The sequence below is a fragment of the Bubalus kerabau genome, chromosome 2 (genome assembly GCF_029407905.1).
Source record: "Bubalus kerabau isolate K-KA32 ecotype Philippines breed swamp buffalo chromosome 2, PCC_UOA_SB_1v2, whole genome shotgun sequence".
NCBI classification, from domain to species: domain Eukaryota; kingdom Metazoa; phylum Chordata; class Mammalia; order Artiodactyla; family Bovidae; genus Bubalus; species Bubalus kerabau.
This window is the reverse complement of record NC_073625.1, coordinates 195,685,547-195,711,966: the sequence shown is the minus strand read 5'-3', so window position 1 is coordinate 195,711,966 and position 26,420 is coordinate 195,685,547. Positions and strand designations below refer to the sequence as shown.

The following is a 26,420-nucleotide window of genomic DNA, read 5'->3' as shown; positions in this document are numbered from 1 at the left end:
CTGACAGTTCATTGAGTATTTCAGGGTGAGAGTCACTGGTTCAAATGTTTGCTGAAGAGAACAAAAGGAAAGATGTTTTTGGAATTAAAGTGTAAACAGCTGAGAGCTAAGTATGTAATTTTTATCCAAATGCCAAATCTACTGAACATGTCATTTCATAGTTCAAATGTCATAATTTTACTTATAAATTCAATCACTAAATAATGCTTCTTATTCAAGTTTTTAGCATTTAACTATTCGAGGTTGTCTTAAATACCTATAAAATTCACTTCAAAACTACTTATTTGGATATGTGTGCTGAGCCAATTTTTAAAACAGCATTATTTAGAAAAAAAATTTAACAGAATCATATTCTAATGGACATTATTAATCTGATTATTAAAAATCTTACCTAGAACATTTCTGTTTCAGAATAGGTCTTGGAGGAACCTTTTCTTTAATGACCTTGTGTTCAAACTTTAAATAAAACAGAGACATCTAAAATTTGTCTCATGCTCCCACGACATTAAGCATAAAATCACAAGTTTAACAAGCATTTCAAAAGCACAGTCAACATCCAAATTGATAGAGAACAGTAATGATACTCTGATCCAAACAAAAGCCCAGAACACTTTAGCAACACAATTTACTGAAAAGAACAGGAGAGTACACACAGTTAAAGAAGGTTGAAAAAAATTAAGAGTAAGCAGAAGATCAAATGAACGACAGATGTCATTACAACAACCCACTCCTATAGCTCCCACGTAGTGCAGCTCAAGACCCTCCCTCCCTCCCTAAGATCCCCCACCTTGTCAATACCAAAAAGTTTACTGGAAATTTAAAAAACAAGGTTATCAAAAGGAGTAAAATCAGTAAAACTGAAATGCAAAAAACCTCCTTTGCCTTTTAGGAGACAAAAGAATACTAGAATCCTTAATTGCAAAGAATCGTTATTAAAAAAAAAAAAGAGAGAAGCAGCATTCTTACATCCTATTATTTCCTATAATTTCTTATATTAAGTAACTATTTCGTTCCTGGAAAATGCAAGATCCAAATAGTTTAAGTTCTATAAATTTACATCATATTTTATAAGGTATAAGCATTTTGGTTATCTATTTAATGAGATTTCCCCAGTGTCTACTTACTTCACATTTAACTTGACCACCACTGCTGAAGATGATAATCTTTGAAATGATTCCTTCACAATCAGGAGTAAGACAGATTCCTTGCAGAAAATCCTATTTAATTTAAAAATGGGAGGGGGAGGGGTTACATCTTGGCATAAATGTACACATGTATGCCATTTTAACCAAGGAACAGTCAAAATATGATCTAAAACCTTCTTCAGGAGGCACTGCAAAGTCCCTTTTCACTGTCATCTGATTTCCAGAGCATCCAGCTGCAGGGCTGTCCACCTGACTTGCTTGGTCATGTAAGGTGAGCTGCCCTGACGTGTGCTACCATCCACACCAAAGCTTTAAGAAACGCTGAGTGGACTGGCCACTGCTCTTTCCTCTAGATCACAAGAACATGTCCCAGTCACTCCTCAACCTCAATTAAGTTAGAAACAAAGTCCACAGCCCCACAGACCAGAGCTGCCACTGCCCAATCCTGGACAACAACTGCAAAACTGCAAGACAAGTAATGTAAGCAAGAAACAAGCCTTTCTTACTTTAAGTCATGAGACATTCGAGTTACTTCAAGGTACCCTAGTGAAAGCTAATATACAGAGGGTACTTCAACCCAGGGGAATGGTTAGGACCACTAAGGGCATGGGTATAGCTGGCAGTGGTAATGGCAATTTTGTCCAACTCTTTGTGACCCCATGGACTGTAGCCCACCAGGTTCCTCTGTCCATGGGATTCTCCAGGCAAGAATACTGGAGTAGGTTACCATGCCCTTCTCTAGAGGATCTGCCCGACCCAGGGATCGAACCCAGGTCTCCTGCATTGCAGGTGGATTCTTTGCCGTCTGAGCTACAGCGCCACCGCCCTGAGGGTATAGCTAGAGAAGCTCAATTAAAGTGAGCCAAAGACATAGCACGAGCGACTCAACGGAAACAGTTATTTGGTCACATCATCATACCTCTAGATAACAACATGAAAATGTGTAAAATGTGAGAATTTATTTTTACTAGACTTGAATAATTATTTCTGCTAACATTCACCTAGCACAACCACCTTATTCTTTTCCCCTCAAGAGGCTAAAAGTAGTGTAGAATAAGGTTATTTTTTTTAAGTCCATAGTTTATATGGATCAGAAACAAAGTCTATGAATGAAGATTATTAAACTATGACTGCTCTCAAAGTATATCTGGCTAATGGTAATTAACATAGTTATCTCACTAATTAAGAGAAACGCCAACCAAATATGGCAGCACAAAATTTAAGTTGATTTCTTAATACAAATTATCTCAAACTTTTTTAGAAAATAAAAATTTTGAGGCCCCAATTCTACATCATAACATTAAATCATTTATTTTTGATCATACATTCCCAACATAAAAGGGGGGGGGGTTCAACAATTTATTAAAAGCCTCTATGGTTATTGCCTTTACACTTGTATAAATGAAAAACAAAAACTTTATCATTAAAACTTTTAATACCTTCTAATTATGTCTCACACAGAGAAATTCATATTCACTTAAGACTTTTCTTGAAGATTCTTGGGGAAGAAAAATCAATATACAATAAGCATACTAAAAAATCCAGAAAATCTTGTTAGTCTTACCTTGTCAATTTTATCATTGAAGGTTGTTGTTTTTAACTTCTTCCAGCAGTTCATGTGAAATTCTATTTTACAATACTGGCAACAGCTGATCCGTATAAAACCCTGGGGTTTTAAAACGATTTTTAATTCACATCTTAAAAATGTCTACATATACACTTTCACACCCACAACACATAATAAGATAGAGACCTGTTTGCATTCACCTGGCAGACATAACTAGATGTCACATTTCCTCCTAGGGGAGTACAGTACTTCCATACCCCAGACTGCCTAGTGCTGAAAACACTGAGCTTGACTGACATTCATTTCCACATTTTACAGTTGTGTATTCCTTTCAAAGTGAAAGTGTTAGTCCCTCAGTTGTGCCCGACTCTTTGTGACCCAATGGACTGCAGCCCACCAGGCTCCTCTGTGCATGGGGGTGTTCCAGGAGAGGATACTGGAGTGGTTTACAAAATATCAAATACTTTATAAACTTTATTTCATCTGAACTACTAACCAGGGCAGCAGGCAGCTTCTATCTTCTTGAATAAACTAAGGTGCAGTGTTCTGTTCACTCAATTAACTGCCAGACTCAGTCTCAGATTTAGGTTAGGGGTTATTCAGTGATCAGAATGGTTCCTGGATTTCAATTCTTCAGATTCTTGGACTCAAATTAAGTAAGAAACTAGAACTGCAGCAAACAAGGGTAATTACCTCACAGTGCTTCCTGTGCTCCTAAGGAGCAGGCAGTTACACGAAGTGGTGGCTAGAAGGTGGAAATGGACTTAGCTAGCCTGCCTTCTCCAATGGCACCGCACTCCAGTACTCCTGCCTGGAAAATCCCATGGATGGAGGAGCCTGGTAGGCTGCAGTCCATGGGGTCGCTGAGGGTCGGACACGACTGAAGCAACTTAGCAGCAGCAGCAGCCGCCTGCCTTCTCAGGCCACCACTACTGCCCTTGGTGTTCATTTCAACGACTCTGGGCCCCCACGTGAGGTGCTGCAGACTGAAGTCAGGGGAGGAGGCAGACAAGAGGACTCTGCATCCAAGTGAAGCTGCCAGCAAGTCAGAGAACTTGGGGGGGTCCAACTAAAGAATTTGTTCTGAAACCATTTTCAGGCACAATTCAGCATGTTCATGTCCCAATATACCCTCATTCTGTACCTTAAAGTCTGGATCGGTTATATATATCTGGATTTTGGAATATCCATGGCACTTCTGATAGCAACACGTGGCATCCGGCACTGGAGGGAACCTGCATTCTTCAACAAATTTCTCTAACAGCATCTACAACAAAAGTAAACAAAAATGATACAACAACACTAATTCATCAATCAAATTCTTTCAATAATCTCTTGCCATCAAAATATTTTCAGCACAGAAAGGACCAAATGCCTTTTAGCCAAGAAACTACATACAACTTATCAAGTTTTTCCTCCTGGAGAGAGGCTGATACAGAGACATGCTGAGAAAAGAATGGAAAAAAAGGACTGAACAAAAAATTTTCAGAATTTCAGACTGAATCAAAACCTTATCCTTTGTTGTAATCCTCAAACCTCATTTTACAATACACACCTCTTAAAAACCTCCTTTAAGCATTCAGAGGCGCCTAATGAGGTAGAATTACCCTTAGGACTCCACTGTTCTGCCCAGGGTCACTTCACCTGGGACATCCTCCCACCCCCACTGACATTCCTCCTCCCTGAATCCCTGCACTTGTGCTTGCCCATCCCCTGAAGAGTTACACCACTGCCACCGAAGCCCCCGAGACTCATGCCAGGCTTCCCAGGATAGTTCACTGTTATCAATAGTTCCAATGCCTCCATCCCAGTCCAGAACAAAGAGAGGAAAATCCAACAGTCCCTCTGTTTTATTTCTTGTAACAGTTTTGTTCATATATAATTCATGTACCATACAATTCATGCACTTAAAGTGTATAGTTCAGTGGTTTGTTAGTACATTCAGAGTCATGTAACCATCACCAGAGCCTAAATTTAAAACATTTTCACCACCCAACGAGAAATCCCATACCCATGAGTAATCCCTCATCTTTCCTCAGTCCCCTATCCCCTGACAACCACTAATATACTATCTGCCTTCATATATAGATTTTCCTATTGTGAGCACTTCATTGGAGGTCCAGTTGTTAACACTCTGTGTGATTCCATTGCAGGGGGCACAGGTTCGATCCCTGGTTGGGCAACTAAGATCCCACATGCTACATAGTGTAGCCCCCAAAGAAAAAAGTCCTACTGTGGAGATTCCAGATAAACAGAATCGCACAGTATCTGGCATTTCGTACCTGGATTCTTTCACTCAGCGTAACGTTTTCAAGGTTCATCTATGTTGTAGCATGTATCATTACTTCACTCCTTTTTATGGCCAAATGTGTTACATGGATACACCACATTTTATTTAACCATTCATCAGCTAATAGCCTTTGAGTTCTTTCCACTTATTGACTATTCTGAATAATGCTACTATGAACACTCATGTTTAAGTTTTCGGGAGAACTTATGTGTTCCTGTCTCTGAGTATATTTAGGACTGAAACTGCTCAGCCATTTGGTAACTCTATCTTTAACCAATGAAGAACTGCCAGATTGTTTTCCAAAGCAGCTCCACCATTTTAAATTTTATAGCAATGTATGGGGGTTCTGATTTCTCCACATCCTTGCCAACACTTGTAATTGTCTTTTTGATTACAGCCACCCTAATGCGTGTGAAGTGGTACCCTGTTCTCATTTGCATTTCTCTGATGGCTAATTGTTGAAAACACTTTGCACATTTATCATCTATTTATACAAGCTGTTGGCAGATACTCCTATGCAGATCTTTCAGCTACTTTTAGAGTAAGAGTTGATGCCTGTGCTTGTAAAAGCTTTAGTTAAAAGCAAGTTCTGAGTATACACCAGGGCTCACCACAAGTTACAGCCTATCCCAGTCAAGTTACATGATTTAGTCTTTCTAGAACTGGCAAAGCACCCCATGATTCTGGATATGAGATCAATTTATACTTTTTAGGTCTTCAAATACAATGTCAATAACTACAGAAATTATAAGGAAACAATCATGTGAAATCTTTCTCTAAGTACAACCAGCACACACCAGTGCACTCTAGCCAGAATGCCTGGATTCAAGTCCCAGCTCCACCATTTCCGAGCTCTTTAATCTTGAACTCATCACTGCTGCTGCTGCCAAATCACTTCAGTCGAGTCTGACTCTGTGCGACCCCATAGACGGCAGCCCACCAGGCTTTGCCGTCCCTGGGATTCTCCAGGCAAGAACACTGGAGTGGGTTGCCATTTCCTTCTCCAATGCATAAAAGTGAAAAGTGAAAGGAAGTCGCTCAGTTGTGTCCAACTCTTAGCGACCCCAGGCAAGAGTACTGGAGTGGGGTGCCATTGCCTTCTCCAGAACTCATCACTAAATCTGTCTAAACATAATCTTCCTCATCTGTCAAATGGGAATAATCACAGCGCTCATCACATAGGGTTGCTAGAAGAGGTACAGGTAATGATAAATGGAAGGTGTACGATTGGCAAATAGGAAATACCGAATAAATGTTGGTGACTCCACCAGTTTTTAAAGGGGAAATGAAGGAGCTGAGGACAGAGTGTTACTACCTCTCTGTCATCTTTTACCTGAGTCAAGAGCACAGGAGTGCAGATGAGCTTTTATGGTTAGTAAGAAGCTCTACAGAAATAATTACCTTTATCTTCCCTGGCTGAGTCTCCTCAATAACCACATTACTTGTGGGCCAAGTTAACACTCCAGGAAGACGACAGATCAAGGTTCTTGCTTTCTCAAAATGATTAAGAGCTTCTAAAAATCTAAAGTCAGAATTACGAAGAAGGTATTAAAGATGAGACATGAATTTCCACTCCCCACAAGGCACAGAGATTTCAAGCTTACCAGGAAGAGTACATTTGACAAATCACTGCACAGAAATATTCATGGTAACCCATATTTTCTTCAAAAAACCAAGACATTATCACTCTTTGCTACAAAAGTAATATAAATTAAACACAAATCTACCAGGACACTGGTTTTACTATGGTAGGTGCACACTAGTTTAAAGCTGTAATTTATTTTTTAAAGTTTTCCACAATTAACACAGAAAACTGAACAAATTTGGTTGTTTCTTTTTTATTTAATTTACTAATCTAATTAAAGGAGGTCCTTGTAGTGCAACATCATAGGTCCACTTCAACTAATTAATCATAAACGGGGAAATTTTTTTTAACTTGATTCATTTAAAATGGCTATAATAAAATCTCTCTGCTGTAAAACTGTTAAAGAGCTTGTGTATTCTGGACATCTTTCTTCAGCTATAAAGCAGTTGATTATTTTAACACAACAAATGTGTATGTAAACTGTTTTACTATAAATATGATATGTTTTAGTGCCAATTTACAGTTAAAAAAAATAATACCAATAGATTCCCAAAGTTCATTCAACCAAAGAATATTAGAATTATGAATTATAAGGTTCTCCCAGTCTCTATTCTTCTTGTTAGACTACAGAAGCAAAAGGTTTCCTGTTCTTCAATCTTGAAACCATCTTCCAATTGAAGAAGTCATTTTTACCTTTGCATAGATGACTTCACCTGCAGAAAAGCTAGACCACCATCCACCGTAAGACAGTTATAAACAGCAAGACTTTAAACCAGAGACTACACATTACAACAGCAAAAATCCAGCTAGTTTATTGGTCACTGGATGCCAAACTGTATTATTTTGAAATTAAAATTTAAAAGCCTTTCCACAACATTGTAAATCAACTATACTTCAATAAAATTTTTAAAAATTTTAAATGACTTTCAAAATTGTAAAAGACTTCTTCACTTATCACAACCTCCATGATGTTACATATTTGTTATTTTCCTAGATCTAGTGAATATGTGCATGTGGTCACTGCATCAAATGGGTGTGTCCTAAACAACTTACGATAAACTTTCAAATTAATTGCATTTGTTATTACCATGGAGATGACTGCAAAATCCTCACTACCTCTGATTCTTTATCAGTTTCAGAATCAGTCCTTCCAATGAATATTCAGGGTTGATTTTCCTTTAGGATTGACTGGTTTGATCTCCTCACCGTCCAAGGGACTCTCAAAAGTCTTCTCCAGAACAATTCAAAAGCATCAATTCTTTGGCAGTCAGCCTTCTTTACAGTCCAACTCTTGGATCCATGCATGACTACTGGAAAAATCATAGCTTTGACTATACGGACCTTTGTCAGCAAAGTGTCTTTGCTTTTTAATACACTGTCTAGGTTGTCATAGGTCTCCTTTCAAGGTGCAAGCATCTTTTAATTTCATGGTTGCAGTCACCATCTGCAGTGATTTTGGAGCCTAAGAAAATAAAATCTGTCACTGCTTTCACTTTCCCCCTTCTATTTGCCATGAAGTGATGGGACTGGATGCCACGACCTTCCTTAGTTTTTTTTGAAAGTTGAGCTTTAAGCCAGCTTTCTCACTCTCCTCTTTCACCCTCATTAAGAGGCTCTTTAGTTCCTCTTCATTTTCTGCCATTAAGAGTGGTATCATCTGCATATCTGAGATTGTTGATATTTCTCCCAGCAGTCTTGATTCCAGCTTGTGATTTATCCAGCCTGGCATTTCGCATGATGTACTCTGTATGTAGATTGAAGGCAGGAGGAGAAAGGGACGACAGAGGATGAGATGGTTGGATGGCATCACCAACTCGATGGACTTGAGTTTGAGCAACCTCCGGTAGTTGGTGATGGACAGGGAGGCCTGGTGTGCTGCAGTCCATGGGGTAGCAAAGAGTCGGACACAACTGAGGGATTAAACTGAACTGACTCTGCATGTAAGTTATATAAACAAGGTGACAAAAATACAGCCTTGTCATACTCCTTTCCCAATTTTGAACCAGTCAGCTGTTCCATGTAAGGTTCTTACTGTAGTTTATTGACCTGCACATAGGTTTCTCAAGAGACAGGTAAGGTGATGCGGTATTTCCATCTTTAAAGAATTTCCCACAGTTTGTTGTGATTCACACAGTCAAAGGTTTTCAAGTAATCAGGGAAGGAGAAGTAGAATACTGGAGTGGTTTGCCATTCCCTCCTCCAGTGGACCACATTTTGTCAGAACTCTTAACTATGATCCGTCCTTGGGTGACCCTGCACAGCATGGCTCATAGCTTCACTGAGTAAACAAGCCCCTTCACCACAACAAGGCTGTGATCCATGAAGGGGTAATGTAAACCATTAATTCATATCAATTCAGTCACAATTTATAAATGACATACACCAAAACATACAATATAAAACTTCTTGTGCCACATTATTAATGAGTTTCTTATTAGATTCAAAATTAGAAAGCACTAGTAACTGAATTGTTGACTTTAATAATTAATATTGAAATGCCAGTCCTCAAAGTAAACACAATTATCACGGTATGTAGGAGAAGATGTCAAAATCACTCCAGAACAGGGATCATCATCCCATGAGACTTCAAATGAGTTGCCAGCCTAGAGCATAATGTAGTGTAGCTTCCACTAACCTGTTTTTTTTCAAATACACTTTTCCAATTCCACAGTAGGCCAAGCAATCAAGCCCCTCATTGGGGTAGTGTTCAATCATCCTCTTGAACTGGTTTTCAGCTTCAGATAACTCCTTCGGCAGCAATGAGAACAGTGATCACTTACACAGAAAGAAAGGCTGGGAACAGATTTTACCTGAAGGTTGATTCTTTTTGTGTAATATTAAAAACAACTGTATACCCAAAAATTTCTATGGCAAAATTACACCTTCTGCATTTCATTTTCTTAGCAATTACATAAAATATGACCATATGGATACTCAGACACAGAACCAAAATGATCCAGCTCTGGAATGAGAAGTTGGCACTTAACACAGGCAATGCACCAAATGAGCATTTACTAACACACACACAGGACCCAGTGTGTGCTGGCTAAAAAAGGCATAAGCTCATGGCAAAAAGACTGATGTGGATGCAAATGTACTGTAACATGTATCCTAGTAAGCACTGCTCCCTTAGAGTCACAGGAATTCCAATAATGTTGCCACAATGTTTTGTGACATAAGACAAATGCTGTGTCTTAAAAACAGCTATTAGGTAAAAATTTAGAACTTAAAATACATTCTTTTGACAATTCTCAACAGTGGAAGCCTCTGGGCTTTGAATGAATTTTGTTTTGGAAAAAATTCAAAAGATATTTAGCTCAAAGTAATACTGGCTGTCACTCCATTGTGGGTGATAAAGGAAATGTCACTACAGAATGGAGTTAATAAGAAGCTCTGAAGCCAGTTCTAAAGGAGGCATTCCAAAGCAAGGGCTTCTCTGGAGTAAATACATCAATTCCTTCTGGAGATACTTTGATTGATGAAATTTTTTTAAATGTCTATCATTCTTTTAAGTTATATCACTCTGTTTTTTTTTTTAATCAAAATTAAACCAAAGTAAATTAAAAATGTAATAAACTATTTCTTCAATTCTGATGAAGCAAAATATGATATTTATTATTACTCTGTTGAGAACATGTCGTTCTGGCTTCAAAAATCTACCAGAAAACAGAGTCAGAGAGTCCCTAATGGAAGACATGCATCTGCCGCATCAGGACAAGGAAAGCAGCCTGTCATGGGGGAAACGACCCTCAGGCTCTGTGGACCACTCAGAGAGTGAACCTCATTAGGTAGCTGTTAGGGTTAAGCCTCATCTAGCCTAGGAAGCTTGGAGCCTAAGTTGGTACACAGGGTAATTTCTACCTGAGGTTAATTCTAGAACCATTTCTACTTTTTTTCAAAAATCCAACACCATGGAAAGCGGAGTATAATGCTGGGAGGTGCAGGTACGTAAGCTTTCCAGGAGCACACTAAAGGACCATGAGTCATGGACACCAGTGCTCACACCCATACCCTGAATGCATGCTGTTATGGGAAGCCTGAACTCTAGGAAATAATAGAATACCCCAGATACTTGCTATCCAGAACTAAGAGCTATTAATATTAGCATTTTAAGTATGTTTTCAAAAATAAAACAGTATAACACAAAGCTGAACTCTCCTTTTTTAACCTCCCGAGTCCAACTCCTTTCTTCTATCACTAAATGCAACCATTACCTTAAACTTGATATATAAGGCTAGTTCATGTATTTTTTTTTTCTTTTACAAGATGCAGGTATCCATAAACAATATATACTTCACTCTGTAAATATTCCAAATTGTACAGAAGTGGTATCACATTGTTTACTACATTTCCAACTTGCCTTTTTCCCTTGATGTATTTCCAAAATCTATCATGACACATCAGGTCCTTTACTTTTTATATAAATAAAAAGTAGATTCCCATTGGTGACCTGGCATAACTATTTTCTAATCAAAATACAAACTAAATTTTCTTTTTAAAAAAATACCATAAACTAAATTAAATTTAGGCATTTCAGAAAAAATTATCATCGCTTCTCAGCCTTTTGGCCAAGATCAAGTGTAGATAAAATTATCAAGAAAGTACACAGACAGCACTCCCTAAACTTACTGTGCTAATCATTTCATGATTTACATTAGTCAGATCATTATGCTGTACACCTTAAAATTATACAAAGCTGTATGTCAATTATCTCAGTAAAACTGGAAGAGAAAAAAAGTACTCAGAAGGAAATAAGCCAAGATGGGAAAACTATTTTAACATACCTTCTAAAGTTAATGGCATATTTTAACAGTCTATTATCACTGTTACAAGTCTTACCTCAGGCTGTCCTATTCCAAGGAGTGAAATGGCAAGTCCGTAGACTACTAACACGTAGTTAATCATGGCCAGGTTCAATTGCTGTCAATACAAATCCTCTTGTTAAATATCTGAACATAATTCTGCCCAATTTATACCATATTAATACGATAACCACAACAGTAAAAGAAGTGTAAACAATCTAATTGCTATTGGGTCAAAGCCAAACAGAATTAGAAAACATATTTTGCAAAGATATGCAATTATATTGCTATGAAGTGTTTAAAACACAGAATCCCTGTATCAGAATTACTTGAACATGGTTCATAATAGAAAAATTGGTATCATATTCTTCTGCATAAAAATGGGAAAAGTAATAGACTACATTCTTGGGTTAGCCATAAAGTCCATTCGGGTTTTGCCATATCATCTTATGAAAAACTCAAACAAACTTCTATGGCCAACTCAGTATTTGCTTTCTCACAACCCCACAAAAACTATTTACCTAGCCAATACTTTCTTTGTAGATGAAAAGACGTAACTAAAGTGAGTCCAAATCCTTGATTTTGTACTCTAATAAAGAGAAAAGGCCAAGAACTCTAACAAACACCAACTATAGTGCAATGAGAGTTTAAACCTGGGCTGTATAGCTAGGGCAACCATAGAGGCTGAATCAGAGCATTATCTGCTTCTCACAACCTGGAGTAGGTTCAGCCAATCTCAGCACGGTCTAAGATACACTAAAACAACGAAACCAAAGTTTTGGTTCTCGTCTACATTCCTCTGAAATGCATCAGCACTGATAAACAAATCACCAGGAGGCGATTTTACCTTTATTTTTTGAGGATCTAAACCGTTGAGCAACTCTGTGAAGGCCTGGGCGGCGCTGCGGCAGCGCTGCTCCAGCAAGGCCGTGTAGCCATCCTGAATTAAACTTCTCAGCATTTTCATTATATTAGCAAAGTCCTGCAAAAAGAAATTCTATTTCAGTAGTCTAGAGCTATGCATGTTTAGTCTAAAACATAAGATGCCAAAGTTCATCATTAAGCAGTTATACCTAATAAATGATCATAAAATATGCAAAGCTAACCTTTAAGCATTATAGTCCTTTGTCAGCATACCACCATTAAAGCAGAAATTAAAACATACAGCTTCACATCTTAATTCCAACGTTTCCAGTGCTGCCCATGACAGGAAAGGGTGGTTCACTTTATAATACTAAGCCGTGTTCTCTTTACCAGACTAGACAGTCAATGTTTGGAAGTTTTAACAGCACAAATGGAGAACATGAGCCATCATTTAAGTAAGTATATTATTTGGCTGAGACTTGAACAATTAGACAAGTAAGAACAAGCAATCAATTTACGGGTCACTATCAGATTTCAACAACTGCCCTCATGTCCTGAAACAAACCCTAATTCTCAGCAAGAAATGGCTACTTCAAACAGTAGCTCTATTCCCGCCTAACATGTACTTGAATATAATTAGAATTACTGGGAAAGATATTATAATACTAGGTTAAATGTAAAGGGAAGAGCATAAATAAAAAATTGCTTTAATGCATCCTGAAATAAAGCAAGAAAAACTTTATAATCTGAATATACATGAGCATATACATTATAATCTGAATTCAGATTTTAGTTACATGGCAATAGCTATAGGCCAGAAAAGTTGTATGAAGACTGGAGAAGTAAGACTACAGGCTAAACTTACATCTCCTCACATCTTGACATACATGTGTACGCCGTTCACTGGGGCAGAAAATGCAAATATGTGCATGACACTCCTCACTGTCTAACAATGAGGATCCAAAACACACAGAGGGAAAAACAGTCTGGTCACAAACAAAGCTGCTGCTGCTGCTAAGTCACTTCAGTCGTGTCCAACTCTGTGCGACCCCATAGACGACAGCCCACCAGGCTCCCCCGTCCCTGGGATTCTCCAGGCAAGAACACTGGAGTGGGTTGCCATTTCCTTCTCCAATGCATGAAAGTGAAAAGTGAAAGTAAAGTCACTCAGTCATGCCCGACTCTTAGCGACCCCATGGACTGCAGCCCACCAGGCTCCTCCATCCATGGGATTTTCCAGGCAAGAGTACTGGAGTGAGTTGCCATTGCCTTCTCTGACAAACAAAGCTACCTATTGCTTTTTGTCCAATGAATCAAAGTTTAAGAGAATTTTACCCCTGAATACACATAGAAAAGAGCAGGTCTCACATAAACTTAGTGTTTGCTATACAGTATTTAAATAGCTCAACAACAGCCATATTTATGTTATAATAAGAATTTTAACACTTACAGAAGATGATTTGCTATCTGCACACATACTAGTTTATTAGCCTTGAATGAACTAATTCCATTCCATCTTTCATTCTAGAAAACAGATCCATTTGCCTTATGTTTCCATTGGAAATTAACCCTCTCAATACAGTACAAGTTAGTGGTCTGTACTGAAAGCTCCATGAGTGGGCTGAATGGCACTGCCAGGCCTCGGCATACACAGAGGCCTAAGTAAAAGTGTGTTAAACAAATGAAGGCTCAAAAATAACTATCATTTTTATTTAAGCGATCTTTTGTCTTTACAAACTGTCTTTAATATTTAAGTCCCTCAGTCTTTAGGATCAGTAAACTCAAAATAAAGTGACAATTTAAACACTGTTAGAAATTCTAAAAATGCTTTCACGCAACTAGTTAGGAAGCTGTTGAAACTGATTAGGAAACATTAAAAATGCTTGAAACTTGCTTCATTCCAACAGACCTTAAAAAGAAATGTCATATATACCTAAAATAGATAAAAGAATTTTTAAATGACTGACATATTGAAATAAGTATTGTGTTCCATGTTAACATTCATTTGGGGGGGATTTAAATCCAGTATTTTATTTTAGAAGAAACAGACCTGTATTTACATAGAGCACTGAATTGTCAAAGCAGACTTCTATGAATCACATTTAACCAAAACAAACAACTTTTCACCAAAAATAGTCTATAGGTATTCAATGACTGGAATAGTGACTAATTATGGTTGGTTCTGGAAATTCTGAATTCTGTTGTTGTTCAGTCGTGTCTGACTCTTTGCAACCCCATGGACTACAGCACACCAGGCTTTCCTGTCTTTCACCATTTCCTGGGGTTTGCTTATACTCTTATCCATCGAGTCAGTGATGCCATCCAACCATCTCATCCTCTGTTGTCCCCTTCTCCTCCTTCCTACCTTCAATCTTTCCCAGCATCAGGGTCTTTTACAAGGAGTCAGCTCTTGCATCAGATGGCCACAGTATTGGAGCTTCAGCTTCAACATCAGTCCTTCCAATGAAGATTTAGGGTTGATTTCCTTTAGGATGGACTGGTTGGATCTCCTTGCAGTCCAAGGGACTCTCAAGAGTCTTCTCCAACACCACAGTTCAAAAGCATCAATTCTTCGGCGCCCAGCCTTTTTCACGGTCCAGCTCTCACATCCATACATGACTACTGGAAAAACCATAGCATTGACTAGATGGACTTTTGTCAGCAAAGTAATGTCTCTACTTTCTAACATGCTGTCCAGGTTTGTCACAGCTTTTCTTCCAAGGAGCAAGTGTCTTTTAAATTTCATGGCTGCACTTACTGTCTGCAGTGATTTTGGAGCCCAGGAAAATATAGGTTGGTTACTGTTTCCATTGTTTCCCCATCTATTTGACATGAATTGATAAGACCAGTAGTGATGGGACCAGGGCTGCCCTAGTGGCTCAGACAGTCAAGTGCCTGCCTGCAATGCAGGAGACCCAGGTTCCACTGCTGGGTCGGGAAGATCCCCTGAAGAAGGAAATGGCAACCCACTCCAGTATTCTTGCTTGGAAAATCCCATGGATGGAGAAGCCTGGTGGGCTACAGTCCACAGGGTTGCAAAGAGTCAGATACAACTGAGTGACTTCACTTTCTCTTTGAAATAAGTAACAGATAGTGTTAAGTCCACTAACTTTGTTCTTTTGATGGGACCAGATGCCATGATCTTTGTTTTTTTGAATGTTGAATTTGAAGCCAGTTTTTTCACTTTCCTCTTTCACCTTCAACAAGAGGTCTTTAGTTCCTCGTTGCTTTCTGCCATAAGGGTGGTGTTATCTGAATATATGAAGTTATTGATATTTCTCCAGGCAATCTTGATTTCAGCTTGAGCTTCATCCAGCCCGGCATTTCGCATGATGTACTCTGCTCATAAGTTAAATAAGCAGGGTGACAATATACAGCCTTGACATACTTCTTTCCCAATTATGAACCAGTCCATCATTCCATGTCTGGTTCTAACTGTTGCTTCTTGACCTGCATACAGATTTCTCAGGAGGCAGGTAAGATGGTCTGGTATTCTCATCTCTTTAAGAATTTTCCACAATTTGTTGTAATCCACAGATTCTGTTAAAGTTTCTATTTCTGAGTGAGTTTTTATAAGCTGAATTTTTCTAGAAATTTGTCTATTTCATCTATATACATTTTCAAGTTTCTTGGTATAATGTTCATAGTAGTATTTTTATATAGTAATTGTAATATTAAAGAGTCTGTAAGTAATGTACCTTTTCCATTCTTGAAACTGCTTTATTGTATGTTCTTTGATCAGTCCATGTGTGCTCAGTCCTTTCCAACTCTTTGTGGCCCCAGGGAATTTTCCAGGCAAGACTACTGGAGTGGGTTGCCATTTTCTTCTCCAGAGGATCTTCCCGACCCAGAAATAGAACCTAAGTCTCTTGCATCTCCTACATTGGCAGGCAGATTCTTTACCACTAGCATCACCTGAGAAACCCATCAGTGTCCGCTGCTGTTGTTCAGTTGCTCAGTCGTGTCCAACTCTTTGTGACCCCATGGACTGCAGCACGCCAGGCTTTCCTATCCATCACCAACTCCCGGAGTTTCCTCAAACTCATGTCCATTGAGTCGGTGATGCCATTCAACCATCTCATCCTCTGTCACCCCCTTCTCCTGCCTTCAATCTTTCCCAGCATCAGGGTGTTTTCTGATGAATCCTCTCTTCACATCAGGTGGCTTAAGTATTGGAAATTCAGCATCAAGTCCTTCCAATGAATATTTAGGGTTGATTTCCTTTAGGATTGACTGGTTTTACCTCCTTGCAGTCCAAGGGACTCTCAAGAGTCTTCTCCAACACCACAGTTTAGTTTCCATGCTGCTGCTGCTGCTGCCAAGTTGCTTCAGTCGTGTCCAACTCTGTGCGACCCCATAGACAGCAGCCCACCAGGCTCCCCCATCCCTGGGATTCTCCAGGCAAGAACGCTGGAGTGGGTTGCCATTTCCTTCTCCAATGCATGAAAGTGAAACGTGAAAGTGAGGTCGCTCTGTCATGTCTGACTCTTAGCGACCCCATGGACTGCAGCCTACTAGGCTCCTCCATCCATGGGACTTTCCAGGCAAGAATACTAGAGTGGGTTACTGGTGTGTAAATTTTATGTTGTCAAAGACCAAGAGTCAACTTTTAGCTCTGTGGATCCTTTATGTGTTGTTCCATTTCGTTACTTTCTTTTTCTTTTAATAGGTGAGAAGTAGACTTATTCCAGTCCATTCTAAAAGAGATCAGCCCTGGGTGTTCTTTGGAAGGACTGATGCTAAAGCTACAACTCCAATACTTTGGCCACCTCATGCGAAGAGCTGACTCATTGGAAAAGACTGATGCTGGGAGGGATTGGAGGCAGGAGGAGAAGGGGACGACAGAGGATGAGATGGCTGGATGGCATCACCAACTCGATGGACATGAGTTTGGGTGAACTCCAGGAGTTGGTGATGGACAGGGAGGCCTGGCATGCTGCAATTCATGGGGTCACAAAGAGTCGGACACGACTGAGTGACTGAACTGAACCGAGACTTATTTAGAGAGAAACACACTCCACAGAGTGTGGGCCATCTCAGAAGTTGAGAGGCTCATTTCATTATTTTCTACTTTGTTATTTCCTTCTACTTTCTCTTTTCGTTGTTTTTTTTTCCCCCTTGTTCTTGAGAGGAAAGTGTCACTAATTTAAAAGTCTTGGAAATCCCCTGGTGGTCCAGTGATTAAGGCTCCACACTTCCAATCCAAGAAGTGCGAGTTCGATCCCTGGTCAGGGAACCAAAGATCCCACATGCTGCAGCAATAAACAAGTAAATACATAAATGTCTCTGTTCTTTCAATACATGCATTCAGCTTGACAAATTTCCTTCAAAGTAATCTTTTAGCTGTATCCCTTGCATTTTTTAAAATGTTTTGATAGCAGTTTTAGGTTTATAACAAAAACCTAAGAGGGAGGCATCAAGATTTCCACAAACTTCCTTGTTCCCTTAAATGCATAGCTTCCCCCACTATCAGTATCACTCATCAGAATGACATACAGTTGTTTTTTTCTTAAACCAAGGATTAACGGACACTGACACCACATAATCATCCGAAGCCCACAGCTTACCTGTGAACCCTATCTATGGCTCACTCTTGGTGTACATTCTACAGGCTCAGACAAGTGCATAACGTATCCATCATCTATACTATCAGACAAAGGATTTTCACAGCCCTAGAAATCCTCTGTGCTCTGCCTATTCATTTCCTCCCCCTTAATGTACATTTTTTATTACTTTTTCAATATCATAGAAAGAATTTTATATACAGTTATCTGATAAATCAAAGAATAAAACGTTTGCTCCTTTAAGATTTTATGGTAGGTGTAATAAAACTGCAGGTATTTAAACCTTTTAAAATTATTTAACTTAAAAGTTAAAAACTTTGGGAAGCAAAGATCGCCAAAGCTTTACATCTTTGGAAAGACTTGCTTCTTCCTTTTAAATCTTTTGGAAACAAACACTTGTGCAGTATTAACCATTAGTTAAATCTCAGGTTCACATAATTACCAAGTTAAAACTTAAATTTAATGATAGTTTGGTCTCTCAGCAATCTATTAAATTCTATGTCCATAACTAAAATTACATTAGAAAATCCCAAAAACTTAAAGAGTGGTACGTGATTAGACTTCATTCAAGTGACAAAATGTTATGTTCAGAGAGTCTCTTTTCCATTAGCAAAGTCTCTGCCTTTACCTGGTGTGCGGCTCTGGAAGATTTAGAAAACTGTTTCTCCAAGATGTTTTTTAAATCTACTGGTAAAGTTTCTTGTGAACCAGGGCTAAAAGAGAGAAGTACTGTTGTGAATTATTTTAAAACAATCCTGCTTATATAAAGGAAAATACTATTATTTACTGGAAGTCATATCAAACATTGAACAAATGGAGAGTCACAAATTCCTAAACAGAATTATTACCAAGATGCTGATTCTCTGCCAAGTAATTTCTAAGTTTAATAAAACCCCTATTAAATTAGAGGGGAAGGAGGACCAGAGGAACTCATTATACAGACATTATGGAAGAACAGCTTAAAAAAAAAAAAGAAATTTGGGATTTACACTGATCACCAAATTATTACAAATGTAAGTCATCAAAAACAACAAACTCCTGAGACAATCAGTGTGTTCAATAAATACCGCAAAGATGCTCCATCTCATGCGAAAATCAAATCAAGACACAAACATTTCAGAAAGGCTGAGCCTAAAGGCTGTGTTTTCTGACACCAGTTCTGACTCCAAATGTGTGGCGCTTTGAAACCAAATACCTGTGATTTTCCACACCAATTCTGCAACATCAACTAAGAGTCCAACAATTCAATTCTAACACCAGCTACGGAGTTAGTAACTCAGGCCCCAGAGGTTACAAGCTCAGTCCCACAAGGCTGCCCTCACTTCAGCCACAATGGGGTACCCAGGCTACCCACGCTTATGCCCCACTGACTACAAATTCAGGGGTTCCTGTGACCACCCCTAAGGTTCAACTATTCCTGAGGACAACCCACAGAACTCAGGAAAGCACTTTACTTACGGTTATCAGTTAATCGTAGGACAGAGGTCGGGAGCAGCTCAGTGGAGAAGACTCAGGGAAGGTGTGGGGGGAGAAGCACCATGCTGCTTTCACACTGCCCCTGAGTCACTGCTCCTCGCCATCTCCATGTAGTCACCAACCCAGAAGCTCCCTTAACCCCTGTGTTTAGAGGTTCTTATTGAGGTCTCATTACACAGGCATGAATGATTAAATCACTGGACACTTGTAACTAAACTCAATTTCTAGCTCACTTCCCCTCCCAAAAGATTGGGGGGTGGGGGGGTGCTGAAAGTTCCAACCAATCACACGTTTTATCTTTTTGGTGACCAGCCTCGATCTTGAAGACAGGGGCCCAACCTTGAGTCACCTTATTAGTATAAATTCAAGTAGGGAAGAAGGAGCTCCAAAGTCTTTTGGAAGTAACCAAAGACTCTCTCTTCACTAGGACTCCAAGGGTCCTAGGAGCTCTGTGCCAGGAACTGGGGACATGGACCAAATCTATAAACATCCTTCTTATACCATACCCTCCAGTAGCTTAGTACCAGTATGAACACTGCTCATTTTCTGAGAGGAAAATACGGCAAAGTTAGTTACACACGCCCTTTGATGGCAATTCCTACTCAAGAAATTCCTCCTTCACATAACATCTATTTCATGAAATATCCTATAGCCATGAAAATGAAGAATTTATATATCCATGGTCTGATATGGGAAGGTAGTCAAGGCATTTTAGAAGAGATAAAGGCAAGCTAGAGGCCAGAATGGTTCTAACAATGAAAATGATAGTGTTAACAATGATGATAGTTCCACTGTATTGAACATTTACTATGTTCCAGGGCTCTAAGAATTTTATGTGGTTGTCCTACTTGGGCTTCCCTTGTAGCTCAGTTGGTAAAGAATCTGCCTACAATGCAGAAGGCCTGGGTTCAATTCCTGGGTCAGGAAGAGCCCCTGGAGAAGGAAAATGGCAACCCACTCCAGTCTTCTTGCCTGGAAAACTCCATGGATAGCGGAGCTGGTGGACTACAGCCCATGAGGTCGTCAAGTCGGACACGACTTAGCGACTAAACCACCAAACCACCATCCACTTTATTATTCAATAACCTCATGAAATAGATATAATCAAGAAGAGTATTCAGTTTGAAAACAGAAACAAAACATCAGGAAAATCGAGTTATCTTTAACACAATGGGTTGAAACTGTATGCATTCAAAGAATAAACATGTACTGGGTTTTGATTTCTTTTTGTGCTGAGAGAAGAGCGGTGAGGAGGAAGACCCAGGGCTTTTCTAACAAATAAGAGAATAACATAAGGCACTATGGCTTTGCTTTGTATTTAACTTTGGTAGCACCATCAAAAAACGGTACTTTACTAATTTCTCTTAATGCTATGATATTCAAATGATATTCATTCTCCTTGAAGCACCTATCAAGGAATCAGCCTTCAGATACAAAGAGAAAACTGAAGACTAGTGGAACTGTGGCAAGGAAGGCTTTGCAGTTTCACCAGCATCATTTTCATTGTTTTCATGAATTTCTGTATCTACTGTAAGATTTACGCTTTCACTTTGCCATCAATTTACATGCTGTAGGTAATGGGAGATTAACTATAAAGATTGGTGCCAAGAGTTCCTACTGTTAACTGGGGGAAATGCTTGGTAGAACCAATTTTGTAAGTGATTGATTGGTTTATTAGTAAATCCTTTCCTCTAATGGGATAATGACTCAAAAGGGCCTCTGAATACACACACAGCCATGTCAGGGCACGCAGAGTTAGTTTTCAGATGGTCAAGAAATAATTAACTGCGATTTCTAAAGAAAGGTACTAGAGAAGGAACTGAGAGACAGGTGAAAGCAAGCAAACAGTGAAGGAGATCAAATATTTACAGTTATCTGAATATGCCTTCCTCTTCCTCTTATGAGCATGTATTTTGAAATCTTAGAAAATTAATGCTGCAATATCTATTATATGACTCTCAGTTAATTAACATTCAGGATTAAATAATCCTTTAGCCAAAAATGATCTTCTTCCAAAGACATGCCTAGACATTTGAAAGAGATGTACTTATCATAATACACACATGCAGAAGTAGCTACTACTTGAAAGAGATTTTTCCTTTCTTATTGGGAGGCGGACATTATGGAAACAAAATAAAGCAAAAGGAAAAAAAAAAAAAGATAAGAAACGTACCTGAACTTCTCCAATTCATTGTTTCGAGATTTTTGTTTCCCTTTATATTTTGGAGGCTGACCTGTGAATACAAAAGTATTTGTTCCTGAAATCTGTATGTAAAAATCTACAAACTTAAAAGTAAAGTTTTTTAAAAATGTAAATTGGAATAATAAAGCAAAGGGAGCAATATTGTGAGTCTAACAGGTAAGCTATTAAAAAAAAAGCTACTGATAATGTTTCTCTATGTATGCTATAAAATTACTATAAGAATAAATCATAATGATGATTATCATTTAACCCTACAGTAGATACAGAAGAGATATAGTTTACAAGAGAGATACAGATATAGAAGAGATATAGAAGGCTATAGTTGCTTTCTTTTTTTCTTGTTTCTCAGGCTATAGTTTCTATTCTCAGGGAGTTTATAATCATATGGGAAGAAAAGACAGTCACTTCGGTAATTAAATAACAATCCCCACTAAGAAAAAAAAGAAGATTCTATGTTGTTATTGAAATATCAATCCCATAGTAACTGCTCTTGTAATTCCTAGAAGGGAAAATCAAGTAAATTGGAGTGACTGGGAAAGGCATCGGGGGGATGCAGCATCTGTGTTTAAGGTAACAAGTAGGATTTTTCATAGAATGGGCCAATTGGAGCTCACTTTAAGCAGCACTAGGCAAACCTGTGTGATTGAGGGGGTTAAGTAAGGACAGGCTGAAAGGGGCAGGTGGTGTGAATGTGTACATGCCTGGTGCTTCTGACTCCCCAGCTCTGCAGCTCAGCCTTGACCTCCTCAGGAGGAGCAGGGCGCCTCTGTACACGTTGTGCATAGTTGTGCAGGGGCGAGCACAGGGAGGGAGGAGGCGCGTCTGAAGGAAGCTTTGGGAGAAGCAAGTCAGCTATGTACGAGGGAGGGGCTGACAGCCTGAGCTTTGGGGGCCTCAGAAAACTAGAGACTTCTAGAAAGAAGAGTTCCAGTTTGATTTCTACGGGGTGACGTAGGGCAATATTTAATTAATCTAATTCTGGGACCTCAATTTCTTTGAACATAGATGCAGAACTATGAACAGTATTTAAATGATTTAAATGTTCTAATAATGGCCTAAGAAATATTAATAAATTAAAAGCTGTTTTTATAGTAAAACAGTTTTATTCTCAAATATTTTGCATATGCCAGAAAGTCACATCAGGTAAGGCAGGCCCCTGTGTTTCCCCCCTTTATATCTGTGCTGTAGTGCTAACCAGTAGTAAGTGGTTGGATATGCAGCACTGGAGCCGAAGAGAAGATAGAGCTGCAGGAAGTAAAAGACTGAAATGACTGCCGGAAAAATAAAGGAACAAAAAAACTAGTGAAAGAAAAGAGGCCAACAGGATCACTAACTAAAACGTCAACCATCTCACCACAATAGCTCTGAAAGGAGCTCATGAAAGCTTGAGGAAGTAACGTGTGTGTAACCACAACTTTGAACCATCGAGAAAATCTGAATTCTCTCAAACTTTGTTTTAAAAGACAGAGAAGAACGAAATCCACTTCAGAATGACTTCCTTCAGAAGCAGGAAGTATAAAGGGACACTGAGAAAAAATGTGGCATGAATATTTGCTTTTCTGAAATCCTTCATTTCTTAAGACCTGAAGTAGATGAGGTCTGCTGTGTGTCTCCATGTTTTCTAGATGCACAAATAAATGAATGCACTAAACACATATAATTTAAATAAAGTAGTATTAAAGTATATGCATTCTCAACATATACTTAGGGGTGACATCTCCCCCCAAAAAGTTGGAATTGGTTACTGGAAGATGAAAAAAATCTGTTTTTATATATAAAGCACACATGTACATACAGAACATAAAACAGACAAATGGTATCTGAAGTATTAAAGTTTCATGAAAGGAGAAACAGCTCTGAGAGCAGGGGGTAGACAATGAAATAAAGAAACACTGGCCTAGTGGAAATTAGGTAGCAGACCAAGAGAGTATCATTTTTCCTTTCCATACCTTTACCTGGATTTCCAAAATTAAATTTATTAAGTAATATGAAAAGACTGAGCATTTATTTCAAATAAATATTCCAATTTTTTTCTAGACTCAGAAGCACTGCAAAGTAAAAGGAGAACAACAGCAAATATAAGTGAGGCTTTTGCGAATTTTAGCATGTAGAAGCTTAGGCAACACTACATGAATTCAGCAAAAACTTACAGAAGGGGAAAAAACTCACTTGATGGCGGTACAAATTCAGGATGACAGTCACAATCATCTACTTTCAGAGCTTCATCTACCACCTACCATGAAAATAAAATTACTGAGACTTAAGAAAAAAAAATACAGCCATGAACAGCTAAATAATTAAGAACAGAATTTATCTAAGCACCTAAAATATTCAGCTTTACCAAATGAATAAACCAAAAAAATGGTAAGTACTGCACAATAAATGCTGAATTAATCCTATCACATCTTTCCTTATGCTCCTCTCCCAAACTGAATATAGCCTCTTTGAGACTTTCATTATTAACAACAAAAGAATTATATGGTGAATTGGGAAAGTTCCCTTCAATGCCCATCTAAGTCCAAAACACAATTCCCCTTTTTCCCCGCTCAAGCCCCGGAAAGAAATATAAATGTGAACTTGATCTTTGAGTACATTACAGGTCAGAGGAAAACTGACACAGGTCATCTGGGACACTGAGCACAGAGCCGGGCTATAGGCTTAGAGACGCCTATTAGTTTCCATTATCACAAAAACGTTACTATAAAATATGAGACTATCCACACTCAAAATAATTTTAATCTTGGTTTTTAACTGAGCTTACCTTTGGATTCTGATTACTACCGTTTGCCATTTCGTGGTTAGTTTTTCTGAAATTTTTTTCAGTTTCCACAAAGTTAAGTGAAGTACTAAATGCAGGTGCTGATAAACTAGGTATGTAGGCCCTGAGCGGTAATAAAAGAAATAATAATTTTATTTCTATTGATTAGTATTTTTTAAAAGTTATCCTTCAAACAAGGAGGTTTTAGCAAGTATAGCCTTTTTTCCTCAAAAGCAAAGTAATAGCTTCAAAAAGAATCTCTACCTCTGAGATTGGGTTTTTATATAAATATTGCTTTAAATTTGGCTTAAAACCTCAAAATAGATAAAGAACAACTCAAGAAATGTATACTGGTTTCTAATATTAAAATAAGTAAGTCTCTCTGTTATAAATTTAACAGCTTCAACATCCCAAGCACGTGGGTAAAGTTTAATTTTAACTGCCAAATAAAAAAACGTAGAATCCTGACTGCTGTTTGTTTTCTTATGAGCAGAAGAAAATGAGCTCAAATCTATCTGCTGCCTACTTCTAACAGGAGTGCCTCAGCCTTTTTTGAAAAGGTATAAGGAGGCTGGAGGTGGATGCTTCTGGGATGGAGGTGAGGGGTGAATGGCACACATTGTGCCCCTGGTCTCTGCTGCCAGGACCCTCATGCCCAAAACTGGTGCCACCGAAGCACAGTTATGTCTTCTTAACACTTCACACCTCCTCCCCATGGGCTTAGGCTATGGATCTCCAGTACACATATATGCAAATAGCTCGGCAAAACAAATCACAGGTCATCACCTAATCTTACAAACACACTTTAAAATCTCCTCTTGGGATTTCCCTGGTGGTCCAGTGACCAAGGCTCTGCACTTTCAACTGCAGGGGTCTTAGGTTCGATTCCTGGTCGGCAAAGTAGATCCCACATGATGTAATTAAAAAGTCTGCATGCCGCAACTAAGATCTGGGGCAGCCAAATAAAAAAATATTAAAATCAGTAAAATAAAACCTCCTCTTGTCCTTCCAATCCCAACTTTATTGTGGTTGCTATTATATACTAAAGCATCACTCACAGAGCAAAACCACTCCAAGTAACAGCTACTGATCTGACATTAACTCACCTGCTTTCACAGAAGGCTTTGACTGGATTACTAGCTGGTGTTTGACCTACAAAAATGAACCACACACACACACAATAATCAGTGGATTGACAACACATACTTTAAAATATTTTCACATTTCTTTTAGGCTGACAATAAGACTATCAAATTTAGGGAACTGAAAAATAAACCTAGGCAATTTTACACTTCCAGATGTTTTTAGTTTTAGAATGATGTCAACAAGGTGCTGCTGCTGCTAAGTCACTTCAGTTGTGTCCAACTCTGTGCAACCCCAGAGACGGCAGCCCACCAGGCTCCGCCATCCCTGGGATTCTCCAGGCAAGAACACTGGAGTGGGTTGCCATCTCCTTCTCCAATGCATGAAAGTGAAAAGTGAAAGTGAAGTCACTCAGTTGTGTCTGACTCCTAGCGACCGCATGGACTGCAGCCTACCAGGCTCCTCCATCCATGGGATTTTCCAGGCAAGAGTACTGGAGTAGGGTGCCATTGCCTTCTCCACAACAAGATGCTACACAAACCCTATTTGACATCCCATTACATATGATCACTGAGTAGATGCAGCAATGTATAATCTCAGTCAGAGATGGTACCTGTCTTCGAGGAGCTCACAATCTGATAAACGTGTCTTGTTGGATGACAACATCTGACAGTGAAATAGGACTGCTGGGCTCAGCTTCGTGAGACACTAACTACTCACAGAAGAAAGAACAGGAAAGGACTCTACGCTGAGTAAGGTGATTTCAGGCGCTGGAGGGAGCAAAACGACTCAGGAGGGAAAACAAGGGCAGAATGAAAACCTGGAGTTCCCAGCCTGCACACTAATTTCTGATGTACCTATGTATACACACCCATTCAGCATGCTACAGAATTAGTCACAAACTTGGTGCAAAAACAAACAACGCTACTGAAGGGCCTTTTCTTTAGGAAATAACTATAATAATGGAGTAAGAAATTTAAAACTTTGTTTCAAGAGGTTTTCCTTCATTCAAAATTTCAAGAAAGCATATTTTTCTACAGAAGAATAAATAATTTGTTGCTATTTCAAATAAAAATACAAATC

At 38.8% G+C, this 26,420-nt stretch overlaps 1 protein-coding gene across 12 annotated transcripts in view; it reads right to left on the bottom strand.

Annotated features, from left to right (window-relative positions):
* The window catches only part of TTC3 (tetratricopeptide repeat domain 3), a 129,930-nt gene that overhangs the window by 59,746 nt on the left and 43,764 nt on the right, over positions 1-26,420 (bottom strand). For all 12 annotated transcript variants that reach the window (XM_055569927.1, XM_055569925.1, XM_055569933.1 and 9 more), the window contains 13 exons: positions 25,361-25,406; positions 24,258-24,378; positions 23,666-23,729; positions 21,467-21,527; positions 18,446-18,530; positions 12,237-12,371; positions 11,427-11,507; positions 9,223-9,335; positions 6,404-6,524; positions 3,857-3,979; positions 2,710-2,811; positions 1,125-1,217; positions 392-456 (listed from right to left, as the gene is read on the bottom strand). In XM_055569927.1, the coding sequence (XP_055425902.1) occupies positions 392-456; positions 1,125-1,217; positions 2,710-2,811; positions 3,857-3,979; positions 6,404-6,524; positions 9,223-9,335; positions 11,427-11,507; positions 12,237-12,371; positions 18,446-18,530; positions 21,467-21,527; positions 23,666-23,729; positions 24,258-24,378; positions 25,361-25,406 (1,210 nt within the window). The remainder of the gene's footprint in view (positions 1-391; positions 457-1,124; positions 1,218-2,709; positions 2,812-3,856; positions 3,980-6,403; positions 6,525-9,222; positions 9,336-11,426; positions 11,508-12,236; positions 12,372-18,445; positions 18,531-21,466; positions 21,528-23,665; positions 23,730-24,257; positions 24,379-25,360; positions 25,407-26,420) is intronic.